This window comes from Echinops telfairi, unplaced genomic scaffold (genome assembly GCF_000313985.2).
Source record: "Echinops telfairi isolate 266 unplaced genomic scaffold, ASM31398v2 ScPeMD7_7417;HRSCAF=8455, whole genome shotgun sequence".
In the NCBI taxonomy this organism is placed as follows: domain Eukaryota; kingdom Metazoa; phylum Chordata; class Mammalia; order Afrosoricida; family Tenrecidae; genus Echinops; species Echinops telfairi.
The window spans coordinates 7,739,450-7,756,825 of NW_022111317.1; the positions used below are offsets into that span (position 1 = coordinate 7,739,450).

General features: G+C 45.7%; 1 protein-coding gene across 1 annotated transcript; it reads left to right on the forward strand.

Annotated features, from left to right (window-relative positions):
- The first annotated feature begins 1,202 nt into the window (after positions 1 to 1,202).
- Positions 1,203 to 17,350, forward strand: LOC101642190 (solute carrier family 22 member 6-like). Its single transcript, XM_045297194.1, has 9 exons — positions 1,203 to 1,252; positions 4,767 to 4,921; positions 6,014 to 6,182; positions 6,551 to 6,674; positions 6,721 to 6,953; positions 7,384 to 7,598; positions 7,746 to 7,854; positions 16,531 to 16,734; positions 17,100 to 17,350. The coding sequence occupies exons 1-9, from the start codon at positions 1,203 to 1,205 to the stop codon at positions 17,188 to 17,190; spliced, it is 1,350 nt and encodes a 449-aa protein (XP_045153129.1). The 3' UTR covers positions 17,191 to 17,350.
- Positions 17,351 to 17,376: the final 26 nt, after the last annotated feature.

The following is a 17,376-nucleotide window of genomic DNA, read 5'->3' on the forward strand; positions in this document are numbered from 1 at the left end:
TATATATATATATTAGCCAAAAACTATAAAAGCTAATATATATATATTAGCCAAAAACTCCTGTGAGGTCATTCTAATCCAGTGGTTCTCATCCTGTGGGTCGTGACCCCGTCGGGGGTTGAGCAACCCTTTCACAGGGGTCGCCCAATTCATCATAGTAGCAAAATGACAGTGATGAAGTAGCAACGAAAATGATTTTATGGTTGGGGGTGGGGGGCTCACAACACGAGGAATTTATGAAAGGGTCGCAGTATTAGGTTGAGAACCACTGTAGTCTGTCCCATGGGGTCATTAGTCATGGGAATCAATTCACTGGCACTCAACAATGACAACATTGAATAAAATATCCTCGAAGCAACAGAAATATTTTCTCCTTAGGGGGGGGTTCAGGTACCTAGGAGAAGAACCCAGCTGGTAAAAGACAAGCACCCTAACAAGCACCCTAAGTGATACCAGCTCCAGGCAACCCTGGCTTCTGCAGGTCACAGTTGCCCTGGAACAGATCAGAGGCAAAGATTCTTCCTTAGTATCAGTTTCTAATCCAGCTTCAGTGCCATGACTAGGCCACACCGAGATCCGGCTCCCTCTGCCCTCCTTTGACTTCTTGCATCTTTTCTACCCCCTCTTGCTTCTTGTCCTTCCGTGTCTCGGCTCCTGGCCAGCATCTGCTTGCTCTGTGTACCATTGTGTGTCCCGTGTGTCCTGTTTGCGTTAGCTCCTGATTGCTTCCTCAGCTCCACTTCTACCTCCACTTTCAATGTCCTTACGAGTCCTCCTTCTCTAAGTCACACTGCCAAAGTCTGATTTAAAACGATCTCAATCGCTCAGGCCAGCCCCAGGGTCAGGTGTCTTCTGCAGTCAGTCAGTTGTGACCGGCGAGAGACAAGCTCGTAAGGTAAGACGAGATGAGGGTGAAGGGTTGGTGCTCAGAGAAGGGAGGAATCGAGACCCAAAATGTACCTGTTTCATGGTTTGAAATAACTTGAATAATTCTTTCTAGGAGAAGGTGATGCAATAGAGTCAGTAACCGGGGGAGGGTGGGTGCTGGTTCCAGTTCAGGGCCCTCGTTCCTCACTGGGAAAGAGGGAGTGGGGCTTCTGTGGGGCCAAACCCAGCTCTCCTTCACCCCCGTTCTTCCTTCCTCACAGTGGGACCTGGTATGTACACACAAGCACTTGCCCCAGCTGAGTCAGGCCATATTCATGGCAGGGTTGGTGATCGGAAGCCTGGTTTTTGGGACCTTGGCAGACAGGTGAGTGTCAGATCGAGGAACAAAGACATGGGCACACCAGGCTGGGACGGGAGGCTGATGTTCATCAGAGTACAGGGGGAGACAAAAGACTGGTCCATTGGAGCCTAACCGTGTCTGGAAAGCTTGTAGGGGTCACCCCATGGTCCCTCAGTACCTTCCATGCCTCCTCTTTTCAGTTACTCAGCCCCGTTACCTTGTGAGAGCTAGCCAATGGTACTCTTAAGTGTATTTCCCTGTGGAAGGAACTGAGGCTCAAGGATGCTAAATAACTTGTCCAAATGGTCTAGAAATAGCCCAGGAAAGCTATCCGCTGTCAGTTATGAGATGCAGAGTTGGAAAGCAAATTTTTTAAACTTTTCCTTCTTTATTACTGCACTGTTTAAATTTTAATAATGATTCACTACTTTTTGTCATTTATAACCCATGGTTTCTGCCTCCCCGAAGAAGTATGTTTCCACCACTTCTGCTTTGTATGTGACATATGGGTGTCATCAAAGCAAACATAGACGTCAGACTCAGTCAGAACTGGGAACAGTTTCAGATGTGCCCTTTCATCCAACAGGTTTATCGCATATCGCTCACCTGTCATACAATTCAACAGTTCAATCACATCAACAAGAGCTGCACCGTGATCACCACAGTCAGTTTTAGAACATTCTCTTCACTCTTGTACTCATCATTATTCATTCCCCCTTTTCCCCCCAACCTCCCCTGTCCTGCCCCCAAGGAATCATTGATCCAATTACTGTTTCTGTAGATTTACCTATCCTGGATTTCATATACAGAAAAACAATAAGAAGAACAAACGACAGGGAAAAAAACCTAACACAAATAACAAAGTAAAACATATAAAAAGTTTCAATCAAACAGAAAACATTAAAAATTAAAACAAATGCCAATGGATCGTAAGGAAAATCAACTGAGAGGGTGCTAAATGTTAACCTCACTGCATTTGCAACAATCCACTTTCCAGTGCATTCTGCATGTGAGCAGAGCCAGTCACACCCCTGGTCCACGGTCAGAGGGGGATTGCCCAGGGGCTTAATCCGTGGGTGTTTCTCCTTCGCTTTAAAAAAAAAAAAAGAATCAGCATTCAAATGGGTCTCAAGGGGGATAAAATGATAAGGCATGGAGATAAAATGATAAGGCATGGAGATAAAATGATAGGGTATTACACTTTGACCTATCCACGTCTGCTGTAACCGACTTTACAATGCTCCATGTCTGATAATAGGTCTATTCATACCCGTCAACTGTGATCTGAGGGCATTCACTGGGGGCTGAATCCATGTGTGGCAAACGGATTTGGGGCTTCCACTGTCATCCATAACCTTTTGCAAACCAGGGGTTCACAATTTAAGCTCTGAGGCCATTTACCGCTTCAGATTTGGATTATATTATTTGCAATCTTTGGATCACAGCGCTGGTGTGCTTCTCCCACGTGGACTTAGTGGATGCCTCACTTAGATAGATGGCTGCTTGTTTGAAAGCAAGCCTTTAAGATCCCGGATGCTATTCTTTCGGCTAGACAAGCACCATCTAGTTTTTTCACCGCACTTTACTACAGCACCCATATCTTCAATCATCTCTTCATACACCCAGCAGGGCCATGTCATAAGAACCAACTGTTGTTATATTGGAACCAGAATTGAGTGCAAGCCCAAAATATATCCATGCATCTCTGGTTTATAACTGCCTCTGATTCACCTTAGAGACATCGTTGTCATTTTATGTTAGAGAACATTATCAGTCATCCCCAGAAGCATCGATTTCATGGCCATCAGATCAGTGCTGACTTACATTCACTCTATGGGCAGGCTAGAACTGCCCCTGTGAATCTCTGAGCCTGCAACTCTTCACAGCAGTAGAAAACCTCGTCCTTCCCCTGCGGAGCTGGCTGGTGATTTCAAGCTGCTGACCTTACAGTCAGCACACCAATGTGCAGCCACTATGAAGAGGTCGTGTCATTCACTTAGCCAATGGCTCAGAGGTGCTTTTCGCTACATGTCTACAAGCAAGTCACACAACATGCTCATTGTGTTTGTCCAGGTTGGCTAGAGAAACAAATGCAGGGAGACACTCACATGTGTATAGGAAAGAGCTTTATATCCAAGAGTAATTGTATATTAAGAAAACATCTCAGCCCAGTCCAGATCAAGTCCACAAGTCCAATATTAGCCCATATGTCCGATACCAGTCTGTAAATTCCTCTTCAGACTCACACAGCACATACAATGACACCGAATGCAGAAAGATCACAGGCCAGTAGGTGGAAAGTCTTGTGGATCCAGTGGCGGTGAAAGCATCTCAGCGCTGGCAGGGGTCTCCACGTGGGTCCTCCAGCTCCAGGGCTCTGGCTCCGTCAGCATAGCTCCATGTGGCTTGTCAGCAGCAATGTGTAGCCGAGAGAGTGTGTCTGGCCTCCAGTGAGCTATTTATCTCCGTGGCGCCTCCAAATGCGGTCATCAAGCTGCGAACTGATTGGTAGACTCCACCCCTTTGCAAGTTGACAGTAGAGTATGCCACTGCCACACTCTTTGTCTTAGTTTTCCTACTGAAGAAAAGAGAGGTGGTGACCCAAGTCCCCAGGGTTACGTTGAGGGCTCAATTAGAGAATGAGAGATTTTGAGCGGGAACCCAATGTTTGTCACCCTGACCTTAACCATCTTTCAGGCCAAACACGATTTAAAAAATAAAACTGTAGGGTGGGAAGTAGGGGTGTACTTTCCATGGAATAAAATTTTAAGCATTCGAAAAATGGTTGAAGGTCAGTCATGCACCAGGGCAGCTCTCTTCTTTGTAAAGTATAAATCATAGTCACAACTGCCTTGCAACATTGTCCTTAAAAGAGAAATTAAAGATCACAACCTGAGACCTGTCTCTTGAAAAGTTTGACAGGTGTATAGCATCATCAATCAATTGCAGAAGAATTCTTCTCAACCGAGGGTAGCAGTTCTTGAAACTGGAGAGGCTGTCAAATATCAGATTTCCATACAGTCAGCAACCCTTGAGTGAAGCTCTGTGATTCTAATGAGAGGGCCGTTCTTCTGGACAAGTGAGAGGGGTGTTTTCCATGGAAACCTTCTCTTAGACGTGAAAATAGTTCATGTACTTGGCTGCCAATCAGAGGGTTGGAGATTAGAGTCCACCCAGAAGTGCCTTGGAAGGAAGGTCTGGCAATCTTCCTCCAAAACCAGCAACGGAAAACCCTGCCGACACATATGAGATTGCTAAGAGCTGGAATCAACTTAGTAGCGACTGGTTGACCTAGGTTTACCAGGATCTGTCAGGACCCTGGACAGCAGCAACCCATCAAGGCGCCAAAGACTCAGGCCCCCCAGGTCCCAGCCTTCCTCTTTGGTCTCCACTTAGCCTCCCAACACCTACCTCATGGTCACATCAGCCTCACAGATATTTGTCAGATTTCCCAGCACACCAATGAGCCAACAGCTAGGGACCCGGAGGAGGGGAAGAAGAAATGTGCGCTAAACCCATCTTTCCTCTCCCCGCATAGGCTGGGCCGCCAGAAGCTGCTGAGCTGGACCTACCTGCAGTTAGCAGTAGCCGGTTCTTGTGCTGCCTTCGCACCCAACTTCCCAACCTACTGTGCTTGCCGCTTCCTCTGCGCCATGGCTGTGAATGGCATCAACTGCAACTCCCTAACGCTGAGTGAGAAGGGCGCTGGGAGGGTGAGGTTGGTGCAGACTGCTGAATCATAGACTCAGCTCTTGCCCTGAGTATGAAGCTGAGTCTACCTGTCCCGGTATACCCTGGAAAAGGTCGTTACCAGGGCCAAAAAGAACTCAAACCATGGTCTGTTTGGTTGCTCTGGCTTTGGGGAGGCAGCAATTCACCACCACCTCCACCCCAGATATTTTGGAGTCCCTGAGAATAGAACACACTTGATAGGCACGGAACCGGTTTGCTTAGAGAGGTCAAGCGCTGAGCTTTTCATTCAACCTTCATTCACTCAACGAACTTTCCACAGACCTTCCTTTGTGTCAGACCCTGAACTAAGAACCCAGAAGTGAACAAGGATCCTGCCACGACCTCACAAAGTTAGCAAGCTACTTATGTGCTGTAACGGGGGCTGAGGACCGTTCTGAGAAACATAGGAGCTACAAAATGGGGTGTCCAGTCATTCTTTCAGAGCCCCCCACAAAGTCCCAGGTGTCACTTATGACATAAGAGCTCAGAACTCAAGGATCGTGAGAGGCAGGAAAAGAGAGGGATATGGTGACAGAAGGAATCAAATTTACAAGGGCCAGAGGCTAGCAAATGTGGACCTAGGGAGAAAATGAAAATGGTGTTAGATGGCCTGAATCTTGCTCATCTGTATTCCTCAGTCCAACCAATGACATGACTACAGTTGTCGATCTTTAATAGTTGTTAAATTAAAATGAGTTGGGGAAAGTTTAGGGAGAGGTTATAAACAGGCAAAAGAAATTGAGGGAAATGAAATCAGAACATTGGGGTCAGAGGCATCGAATAAGAGCCTATCTGAGATTTTGGAGCCTTCTGACCCGATTCCGGGCTCCACTGAAGCAACACACACACACACACACTAAAACTATCGGTGATCAAACTATCCTTGCCTTGCCTTCTGAGTGACCTAGAGCGAAAGCTCCTCATCTAGAGGAAGATGCTCTTCTGCTCCATGATGAGGTTCTTCTCTCCTGGCAGTAGCGTCTGCCCCCCACGATCAAACCAACTACACAAGTACTAACTTCTACCTGAACTCCACTCTTCTCTTCTCTTCAGGCCTGGAGTGGCTACCAATCCATGCCCGGCCAGGTCTGGGCCTCCTCTTTGGACTCTTCCCCAGCCTGGGCCAGCTTATTCTAGCTGGTGGGGCTTATGCCATTCCCCAGTGGCGCCACCTTCAACTGATGGTCTCCCTGCCCTTCTTTGGCTTCTTCATCTGCTCCAGGTATGTGGGATCTGGTGGTGGGTAGTAGATTTACAGTAAGTCATAGATGAGCACTGCCCCTTCGAAAGTACTTCCAACCCCACCCCACCCCCCGAGTATCAGAGAAGATAAAAGCAGAAAGAACCAATGCCCAAGTTGATAGGTGAAGAAGATATGGTCCAGAAAGGGGTGGGACTGTTTCAGATGTCCCAAGAAAACACCAGCAATCCTGGGTGTAGAGTCCAGAATTCCTAACTCCCAGCCTAGAATACTTTCCAGACCTCCAAAGTACCTTCCTGCACTGATGAGTACTCTTCTTGAGAGCCTCTAGTCTCTCTCTCTCTCTCCCTGTTAATCCGAGTGAAGCCCTACCCACCTCCCACCGACAGGTTCTTCATTGAATCTGCCCTCTGGTTCTCCACCTCCGGAAGACTGGACCTCGCCCTGAAGACCCTGCAAAAAGTGGCACAGATTAATGGGAAACAGGAAGAGGGGGCCAAGCTGAGTATGGAAGTGAGACTCCCTAAGATCTCCCATGACACCCCACCACCACCACCAGGCTTTCTTGACATCACCCACATCCCACAAGCCAGAGTATCTGGTGCTTTCTAGGGCCGGGATTGATGGGAGGGTTCCCAGAGAAATTCTAGGCCCTGGGCTTTGCCTACCTCGGCAGGTTCTCCAGGCCACCTTGCAGAAAGATCTGCCCATGAGCCAAGGCCACCCTTCAATGTTGCAGCTGCTGTGCTGCCCTGTCATTCGCCGCCTCTCTCTTTGCCTTTTGCCTCTGTGGTAAGTCAATCCCATTCAGGCAAAGCCACAAACCCAACAACCGGTCAACAGACTGAAAAAGCAGGGCAGGCTGGGAAGGGAGAAGACTAGCGTGGTCAAAACTCCTACCGTTAAACACACCCCCAATCAGCTAACCAAAGTCTTCACCTATCAAAAGTGGGTCTCCGAAAGCAAAGCATGGGAGGGGAGGGGGCCTGTTGCTAATATTTTCTGCTGGGTAACCTCAAAATGTCATTTAATATCCGACCAATAGTAGTCTCTCTTTCCGAATTAAGGGAGGGTTTTCTGATAGACAACTGAAAGGTTTAAAGTAAATAAATAAACCCCTCACAGGGGAGCAAGCAGATGCAGGAGCAGTCTGTCCGCAGTAACTGCTAAGTAGCTGTGACGCGGCTACACCCAGAGTGCATCATCTCTTCTACTACCCCAGCTTCACAATCTTCTTCAGCTTCTACGGCATAATAATGAGCCTGCAAACGTTGGGAATGGATATCTACCTGATCCAGATCCTCTTCGGAATTGTGGACCTGCCGTTCTATTTCTTGAGCTTCCGGACCACCAAATCACTGGGCCGAAGGCGTAACCAGATGGGCACGATGGTGGTGTCAGGACTCTGCATCATGGCCTGTGCTCTAGTACCCCTTGGTGAGCGCATGTTCCATCCTTTCTCCTGTCCTCCTTCTTGCCCAGACCTCGTCCCATGATTGACCCAATCCCGGAACACGGAGGGTGGAAAAGGTCCAAGACCCCTCAAAGCCTCTCATAACTCTCACCATTTTCATTCCACGGCAGACCGATTATTCCTCCGCATCACCATGGCCGTGTTAGGGAAAGGCTGCATTTCTGCCTCCTTCAACAGTCTCTACGTTTACATAGGGGAGCTGTACCCCACAGTCGTGCGGTGAGTGAAGTTTGGGGGAGGAGTCCTGACCAAAATTATCAGGCTCCGTAACACCCAGAACCTTCCAGACCAAAAGCACACAAAAGTCCATAAACCATTTATTTAAGGAGAAGAAAGGAAAACAAAAACATACAGAAGGCAGGACAAAAAGATGGAATAAATCAGGCCAATTACGTCAGTGACCACAATAAATATAAATTGATTAAATTTGCCAGCTGAGAGACAAAGAGATCTCAAGTGCATTTTTTTAACGTTTATACTCTTTCCAAGACTCATTTAAAATGAACTGAGTGCATGAACATGTAGAAGGATGAGCGATGGAAGGAGATATAACAGGGAAATAGCAACTAGAAGCAAAACAAGTAGGAATATTAAGGAGTCAAATCGATTTTTAAGATATAAAAGTGTAATGACTAAAACATGCCTCTAGAGACAAAATGCCTGATCCAGATGCTTACTTACCTGGAAAACAAGGCTAATTGTAAGAATTGTTGCAAAAATAAATTAAATTGAAACAAACAAATTGATATTTGGCAAAGTAAAAAAAAAATCTTTGAAATTATCCATGGAATAGACAAATCCCTGATAAAAATCACAACAACAGATTGAAAACACAAGTATTACTAGGAATTGGAAAGAAGCATAATTATAAATCTAGAAAGATTAGAAAGATATAAGAAATCCAGGAGCATGGTTATGGTGATAATCACATTGCTAGATGAAATTGACAAATCCTTACAGAAAAGTAATATAGGAAAAATAGTCCTAGAAGGAACTAGAAGCTTGCTTGTGGCTGTTGTGAAGTGCGTACAAAAGCCATCCTCACAACCATTCTTACGTTCGAGCCTGTCGTCACAGCCACTGTGTCGATCCATTTTGCCGGGAACCTTCCTCTCTTTCATTGCTCCTCTTTTTTACCAAGCACAGTGCCCTGATGCCATGTCCAAAGTATGGAAGACCAAGCCTCACCCTCCTCCTTGAGAGCACTCTGGCTCAGCTTCTTCCAACACAGGCTCGTTTGCACTTTGGCATCCAGCACTGTTCGCCAACACCATAATTCAAATACATCACTGTGGGGGAAGGCCAGCCACGCCCTCCAACTAATCGTGGGTTTGATAGGCGCAATTGTACCATTAAAACATATATACATAGATTATAATAAAGTCGTAGAGAATAAGAGAGAAGAGAGATTGAAATAAAGAAGTCAGACACATTTCAGGGTAGCATGCTCACCTCAGCTCCTCTTGGTGGTACAGGGCAGGAGAGAGAGCAGGAGAGAGGGGGAGGGGAAGGAGGATAAGGGGATAGGGGACAGGGGAGGAGAATAAGGGAGAGGGGACAGGGGAGAGAGGATAGAGGAGAGAGGACCTGGAGAGAGGACTGGGAGAGAACCAGAGGGAGATGGATCGGGAACCAGGGGAGAGAGCTCTTTATTGCTAACCCAGGTTTACATATCTTTGGGGGACATGCAAGCCCTCTAATTACCTGTAATTACCACAGGCTTACATCACAGGAAGGGGTTGTACTATAGGTAATACAGTAATGAGAGGGGGACAAACTAGGGGTAAACATGCAATAGGAAGTGGAGGGATATTGGGGGCACACATGTGACAAGATGGGTGGATCCCAGATTCAGGGAGGCAGCCTAACTTTGGATGTCACTGAGCAGGTTTGACTTGTTCTCTGCCTCTCCATGGAAACCATGATCAGTAAGGTGTGAGCCCCACCTATAGTGGACCAGATGCCTCCAGGGAGAATATCTCCAAGCATCTGACCTCCCACCATGTGCTGGCAAACAGCCTCTAATGTTTGGCATATCTTTGGGGGAGACAAAACTGAGGAAAGTCTTTTTATGTCCCACACATCAATTCTTTGATCTTTGTTATCCTTCGTTCTGCTGTGGCAGACATAAGAGGCAATTCAACAGACCATGGCTTGGCTCAGGGGCACTCTCAAAGTGGCATCTTTACTTTTTAGCACTAGAAGAAGTCTTCTGCAGCAGATTTGCCCAGTGCAATACATCCTTTGATTTCTTGACGCCTGTGTCCATGGATGTTGATTGTGGATCTAAGTTAAATGAAATCCCTGACCACTCCACTCTTTCCCCCGCATATCATGATCTGACTCGTCAGTCCATTCATGTGGAGTCTTTATTTTTGATCTTTACCAGCAAGTGCTTCAAGTATTCGCTTTCATCCAACTAGGTCATATCATTTGCATATAGCTGCATAAAGTTAATGAGCCTTCCTTCAATCCTGATGCCAGATTCCTCACACAGTCCAGCTTCTCTGATGACTTTCTCTGCATAGAGGTTGAATGGGTCTGGTGAAAAGATTCAACCCTGACGCACCTTTTATGATTTAAAACTACCCAGCATCCCCTTGTTCTGTTTGAACAACTCCCTCTTGGTCCATGGGCAGGTCTGCATGCGTACAACTAAATGCTCTGGGATTCTCATCCTTCATAATATTACCCATAATCTGTTATGACCCCACAATCAAGGGCCTTTGCCTACTCAATAAAGCACACACAAACATCTTCCTGGTATTTTTAGTTTTCAAGTCAACATTGATTGAACATCAGCCATGCTATCTCTCATTCCATGCCCACTTCTAAATTTGCCTTGAATTTCTAGCAGCTCCCTATCAATGTGCTATTGCAACTAATTTGGAACCATCTTCAGCAAATTTTCCTTGCAAGTTATATTAATAATATTGTTTGATAATATCTACATGCTGATGGGTCACCTTTCTTTGTCATAGCCACAAATATGGGTCTTTTCCCATCAGTTTGTCAGGTGTCTTACACATTCCTTGGCACGGGCACACGAGTCCCTCCAGCATTCACATGTTGAAACATCTTCCTTGGCATGCGCTCAACTCCTGCAGCCTAATTTTTCACCAGTGGCTTCAGGGCACCCTGGACTTCTTCCTTCATTGCCATTAGTTCTTGATTATATGAAGCCCCCTGAAATTGCTGGTTGTTAACCAATTTTATTTTTTTTATTGTCTATCTTCTTTGGATGGTTCCTGTGTCATTAAGTACATTTTGGGCTCCCAACCACGGTCGGTATTTGAAAACCACCAGGGACCTGGAGAAAAGAGATGAGGTTTCATACTCCTGTAAAGATGGACCGTCTCAGAAACACACAGGGGCCGTTCGACTCTGTTTCGTAGAGACTCTGTTTCGAGTCAGAACCGGATCGATGGCAATAGACGGGTTGGGTTTGGAGTCATTCAATATTTTGTCCAGAGAATCCTTCGATATTGCATCTTTTTTTTCTTCTTCTTCTTCTTCTTCTCCTCCTTCTTCTTCAGTTCCTTCAGCCTAAGAAATATTCTTCTCTTTTGATTTTATAACAACAGGCCTTTGCCTATTCATTATACTATAATGATATATATATATATATGCTTATGCCATATAATGTAGTATTAAATTTAAAATGGCGCGTGGGAGAGTGGGGTGCCAGCCCCACCCGCTGCTACTCCTATTGCTACTTCTGGGTTCAGTAATGCACAATTGTATGGTTGAGATATATAAGTATTATATTAAAGTCATCAAGAGCATGGGAGATAATACAGTAATACATTCATACATTCAGACATAGTACATAGTAGCATTTCTCATCTCCGCCCCGCTTGGTGGTCCTCGTGGGGGGAACCCGGCTGCCAGAGCAGGAGCCGCCTCCCTCGCGGGAGCTGCCCTCTCATCCACCGCCCTCACGGGAGCAGCCCTCCTTCCTCAGCCCCCTCAGCCAGCCACCTCGGCCAGCCACCCTCCCGAGAACCAGGTAGCCTCCTTATTTATTGCTAACCACGCATCATATTACTTTAGAGGGATACATGACGGCATTATGTGTCACAGAGAAGGGCAGTACAATTCATCCTTGAACAGGTTTGACCATTCTGGTGTCTCATACAATAAAGCAGGCAATTACTATCCTGGGAGGCATGCAAGCCCGCTGATAGCAGATAGCAACCTACGTCATAGAGAGGGGTTGTAACATAGGCAATACAAGCAATAGGAGGGGGATGACCTAGGGGTGAATGTGCTATAGTAGCCTAAGCTTAGTCATCTTAGAGTGGTCCTGGGCTTGCCTATGGGCACTGCTTCGAGGGAACAATAACAGAAAGGAATGGGCCCTATTTGGGGTGAGTCAGACCTACAGTCTGGCCGCTCTAGATGGCTGATGTTGGGTAGAATAACCTCTGACCTACTTTCGCTGCCTAGTCAACAATTATTTTCAAGCTAAATCTGGCATATATTTTGAGGAGACAACTTAAGAGAAATCCTTCTGTTCCCACAATATAATACTTTATTTTGTTTCCCCAAGCTGCCCTTGGAAATCTTCTGCCTGGCTCTTTTACCTTATCATCTAATTCACTCCCTTTAACTTTTCTAACTTTAAGACCAAGTTTGAGTCTCTTCTAATACCCATTTGATGAAAGACTGGTTTAGAATTAGAAAGCATGCTAATACTCCACATAGTAAATTACTACTCCAGTCAACCAGGAAAACCATTTAATAGAAGTCAATGTCCATTCAAAACATACTTAGTACACAGGAGTAGAAGAAGCTTAGCTTGATATAAAACATCTACCAAAAATCCACAGGAAAATATTACTCTCGATAATGAATTACATTATTATGAAATATCAAATTATGAAATACATTGTAAAGGGCTTCTATTTCCATTCATTGGAAACTAGACTGATCCTCTCACTGAAAATAACAAGCATCCACCCAAGAGCTGGAGAGATCGTAAGGAAAAACTAAGCCAATTATCTTAGGGAAAATGGGACTCCAGACAGGTAAACGGAGCTCCTGAACTCCAAAGCAAACACTAAACTTAGTGGAAACAATCATATGTGGTCCCTTTGAGATCAACATCAACAGCAGAGAAATAAAAAGAAATAAGAAATGTTAGAATTAATGGGAAATGTTTTTTTTAAATAAAGGGAACTTTTTTTGTAATAAAGAAGAGTTTTTAATAGCCTTTAAAGAGAACATCATCAGCTACCTAGACAACCTAGTGAACTCAATAAACAACTAAGGATGCTGGCTACAAAATCAAACCACTAAAATATCACTAACCAGCCACCTGCACGCTATCATTTCAAAAATTAAGATACCATTCAGGAAAACACCGAAAGTGGTATTTTCTTAGGGAATTAATAAGGAGCGCCAAAAAGTGACATGGAGAAATGTTTCAAAACTCTTTTAAGGTCATAGGGATCAGCCATGTCAATGAAGGGCTCACACGAGCGTGTTTAGAATGACGTAATGTGCTAACGGTGTCAATCTCCCCTAGCTTGATTTCGAGAAATCCAGTTCAATCCTAATCAGAATTTCAATGAGAGTATTTTTAGCAACTCCGACATGTATGAGAAAGAACAAAGAACCACAATGGCTAACTCAATTTTGAAACAGTAGAGCAAAAGGAGGGTAGAGACTTGCTGTGGCATCTATTAAAACACATGACAAAGTCACAGCAACAAAAGCAGTGTGCTGTTTGGAGTCAAAGAAGACAGACAAGACTGAAGACAGACAGATGTCAATATGGATATAAGTACAAGTGATAGAGAGAGAGAGAAAGATGTAGACATCGATAGATGGCAACACTATTGATTTGATTACATCAAATAGATGCCAGCTGCTAATTGAAAAGGTGCAAGTTCAAGTTGGCCAGAGATGCCTTGGAAGAAGAGCTTGGCCCTCTACTCCAAATTGTTTTTTTTAATCATCCTTGAAAAGCTTATGGATTACAGTTGAACTCTGACACAGATGGTGATCATGAGTCAGAGCTGACTTGAAGGGAATTGGTAATGGTGGTAGCCACTGTCATCGAGTTGATTGCAACTCAGAGTGACCTATATGATAAAGGGGGATAAATAATCTGGGCAGGGTAGAGGGGCTTGTAAGAACAATTGCCAAGTGTCCTGAACTCAAACTCAAAACACCAGACTGCCTTCAGGTTGATTGGGAGCAACTGGTGGTTAGCAATTCAGTGCATGCCCCACTATGCCATCAGGGTTTCTGTAATAAACAAGGGAGTATAATTAACTAAACCAGCTATAATTGATGCAAGGGAGGGAAGAGAAACTGGGAGGGTTTTTTAGATGATTGGGGAAATCAGATAATCAGATAAAACTCTCAGTTAAGATCAACTGTTAACAGCAAGTCTGAAGGCTTGAAGGCAGAAATAAAATGTCAGGGCAGAAGATACGGGGTTTACAGGGTGGTAGGATTTCATTCTAATACAATGACACATCAGTGTGTGGCTTTAAGCCAGGAGTGAAATGATGTGAGTTATGGTTTTTAAAAGAAACACGTTGGCTTCTACATGAAGGATAGGCTGGGAGGAGGGAGCTGTGATAGTTAGGAATATGTGAGCAGAGTTTAATCAGGTCGCAGCTTGATAGGAGGGCGACTGAGATCAATGCTTCCCAAGGTCAGTTTCCTTCTCTCCTTCTCCCTGGTAATCAGACCAGGGTGCTGCTGCTTACGCTACTGCTTCACCTCACCCATGTGCTGCACTACCTGGGGGCCAAGCCAACCCATGGATCTGGTCACCTTGCCATGCATCGCTAGAGCGTGAGGCTCCTTCAAGATCTGCTTCGCCACACTTCTTGCTGGTGGATCCTGTCATCCTGCATCCCTTGACAGAGCTTGAGACCCACGGGGCCTGCTTCACAAAGCTCCCTCACTACTGACTGTTGCTGCCCCACCCTGCTGTCTGGTGAGTCTAGAGTCTACCTGCCTTGCCTAAGGGCAGACTCTGCTGTCCGCTGCCTTAATCTTGGACCAGCAGCTGAGTGAGTTGAATGACCTTCAGTATATTAACTGTTCCACAAAAGTGAGTTGAACTGAGCCCTCTGTACTGCTGTGAGGACTAATTAGCTGTTACATTCCTTCTTGCTATGTAAATCTAACCAGATAGATAGATAGATAGATAGATAGATAGATAGATAGATAGATAGATAGATAGATAGATAGATAAACAGATCGGTTTATATATATAATCATAAGTATCCTAGTTTTAATTCTCTAGAGAACCCTACCGAACACAGGGGCCAAGGCCATGAGTAGAAGTAGGAAGACTAGTTAGGTTACAATACGGAGGAGCCCTGGTGGTATAGTGGTTACAACTGGGACTATGATCCACATGGTCGGCAGTTTGAAACCACAAGCAGCTCCTCAGAAGAAAGACTGGGCTTTCTACTTCTGTAAGCAGTTACCGTCTTGGAAACCCACAGGGAGTTGCTATGAGTCAGCATTGACTCAATGACAGCAACAGCGGTAGGCTGCGGTAGTTCCCTAGACAAGGGCGAAGCGTGGCATGGGGTTAAGCGATGGGCAGTGTTTGTGGAGAGAAGGGAATATGTGAAGAAACTGTGAATATATTTGGAAGGGTCATCCGGATTTATCTTTTGAAAATGGGACAAGAAAACAGGAGATATCAAAAATGATTCCTGGATAATTCATTTGGGCAGGAGCCGTGGTGGCATAGTGGATTACTCACTGGGTTACTCACTGCAAGGTCAGCAGTTCAAAACCAGTAGCTGCTCTAAGGGAGAAAGATGAGTCTTTCTGCTCCCATACAGTCTCAGAAACCCATGGGGCCAGTTGTACTCTGTCCTACAAGGTCTCTGTGAGTTGGAATTGACTTGTGGCAGTGAGTTCGGTTTGAGGGTTTTGTTGTTGTTGCTGTTGTTAGCTGAAGGTGGTGGTTGATTGCTAGTCTCACTTAGCAAAGTGAGGGAAGTCTGAGAGAGGACCAGGCTTAGAGGTCCTTGGCCATATAAAATCTAGAAGCTCTTTTACACCTCCAAATGAAATGTTGTTTTAGGGTACAAAAGAGGCCCAAACTCAAGTATAATTTAAGGAGAGCATTAATAAGTTTTAAACCAGACAAAGAAACATGAGGAAGACCGTTAGCATGAACTCATAACGGCATTCAAGGATTCGCCGAGATACAGAGCTTTCAAAAGGACAGAGGAGGGAAAGAAAGAAGAAAAACACTGTCACAAAACCATCAACACGTCACAGTTGCAGGTGGGACTAGAGAAGCAGGGACGGAGGGCACATGCATTATGTTAGAAGAGTTTACGAGATTGGTCCAGGTGTCTTCCAATCCAGACAGTCAGGGGATGGTTTACAGGGCATGACTCATGACTGCTTGACCCCCAGTACAGTGATCTCCATCAAGGACACATCCAGGTAAGCCCCTACCAGAGACTACCCTTCCCTGGGCTGGCAAGGGCGGGAGTGGAGGTCATCCACTTTCCAGTGCACTGTGTGCAAGGGCAAGACATCTCACCTCCCTGATTAATGGTCAAAAACAATTCAGTGGAGGCTTAAAAGCCACCTGGGACTCTCCAGATGGATTGTGGGCTTTCACTGCCATCCATGGCCTTTGGCAAATGGGAAGCTCCAAATGTTAAGCTCTAAAACAATATAAAATAGAGAGTGAGCTGTTTAGCATGGATTTCAGGGACTAGATGGCTTGGGAACTGGTTGCCAATCACACAACAGGCCAATTGCTTCTCAGCTTTTCCTTCCAGCCAAGTTAAGCACAAGCTTTTGACCCTGGAATGAGTGTGAAAAGAAGCGACAGGCGGTGTGAAGGCACCCGGAGAGCCCACTGACCTCGCCTAATTGCTCTTGCTTCCACAGGCAGAGGGGCCTGAGCCTCATGATGATCCTGGCCAATGTAGGCAGCACCGTAAGTCCACTGTTGGCCATGACAGCCGAGATCTACCCACCCCTTCCTCTACTTATCTACGGTGCAGTACCTATGGCTGCCAGCTCCATCACTGTCCTCCTCCCAGAGACCCTGGGCCAACCACTGCCCAACACGGTGCAGGAAATTGAGAACAGGTAGGCTGCTCATCCTCCCTGTCGTCAGAGCTGGAAGAAGCTCACAGTCCCTTGGTTCAGACCCCTTGACTAATCAGACCAGATCCTGGGGAGACCAGTGATTGAGGTCATTCATTCAGCCAGACCCCAGTGGCGCCAACACTAGAGTCTAAGCATATTTTCTGCCTCATGGGCCAGGGCTCTGTTCTCCAGGTACGTTGAAGTCCCTGGCATCCTCCTTGGGACTCCTAATTCTAGACAGTGGGTGATTTGAACAGAAAGCAAGGTGAGTGAGAAAAAACACCTAGAAAGAAATCAAATGAGGAGGCAATGCCTAGGAATCCCCCGGATCTGCTCCTGACCCCGGCTTTCTCCTTCTTCCGTAGGTGGAAAAAGAAATCTAGGCAGAAGAAAGAGGAGCAGCAGATGGTGCCACTCAGACCTCGGCAGAAGACAGAGGTGGACTCTGAGTATTAAGAAGAGGCTTTGTAATGTCACAGGCCGGCCGTTGGGGCCAGCTTTCCTGAGGATAGAGGGAGAGACCCCCTGGACCCCCTAAATACCCACACCAAAAGAAGGAATTTGTTTTCTTTTTCTTTTTTTAATTCATTTATTAGGGGCTCATGCTTATCACAATCCATACATACATCAATTGTGTAAAGC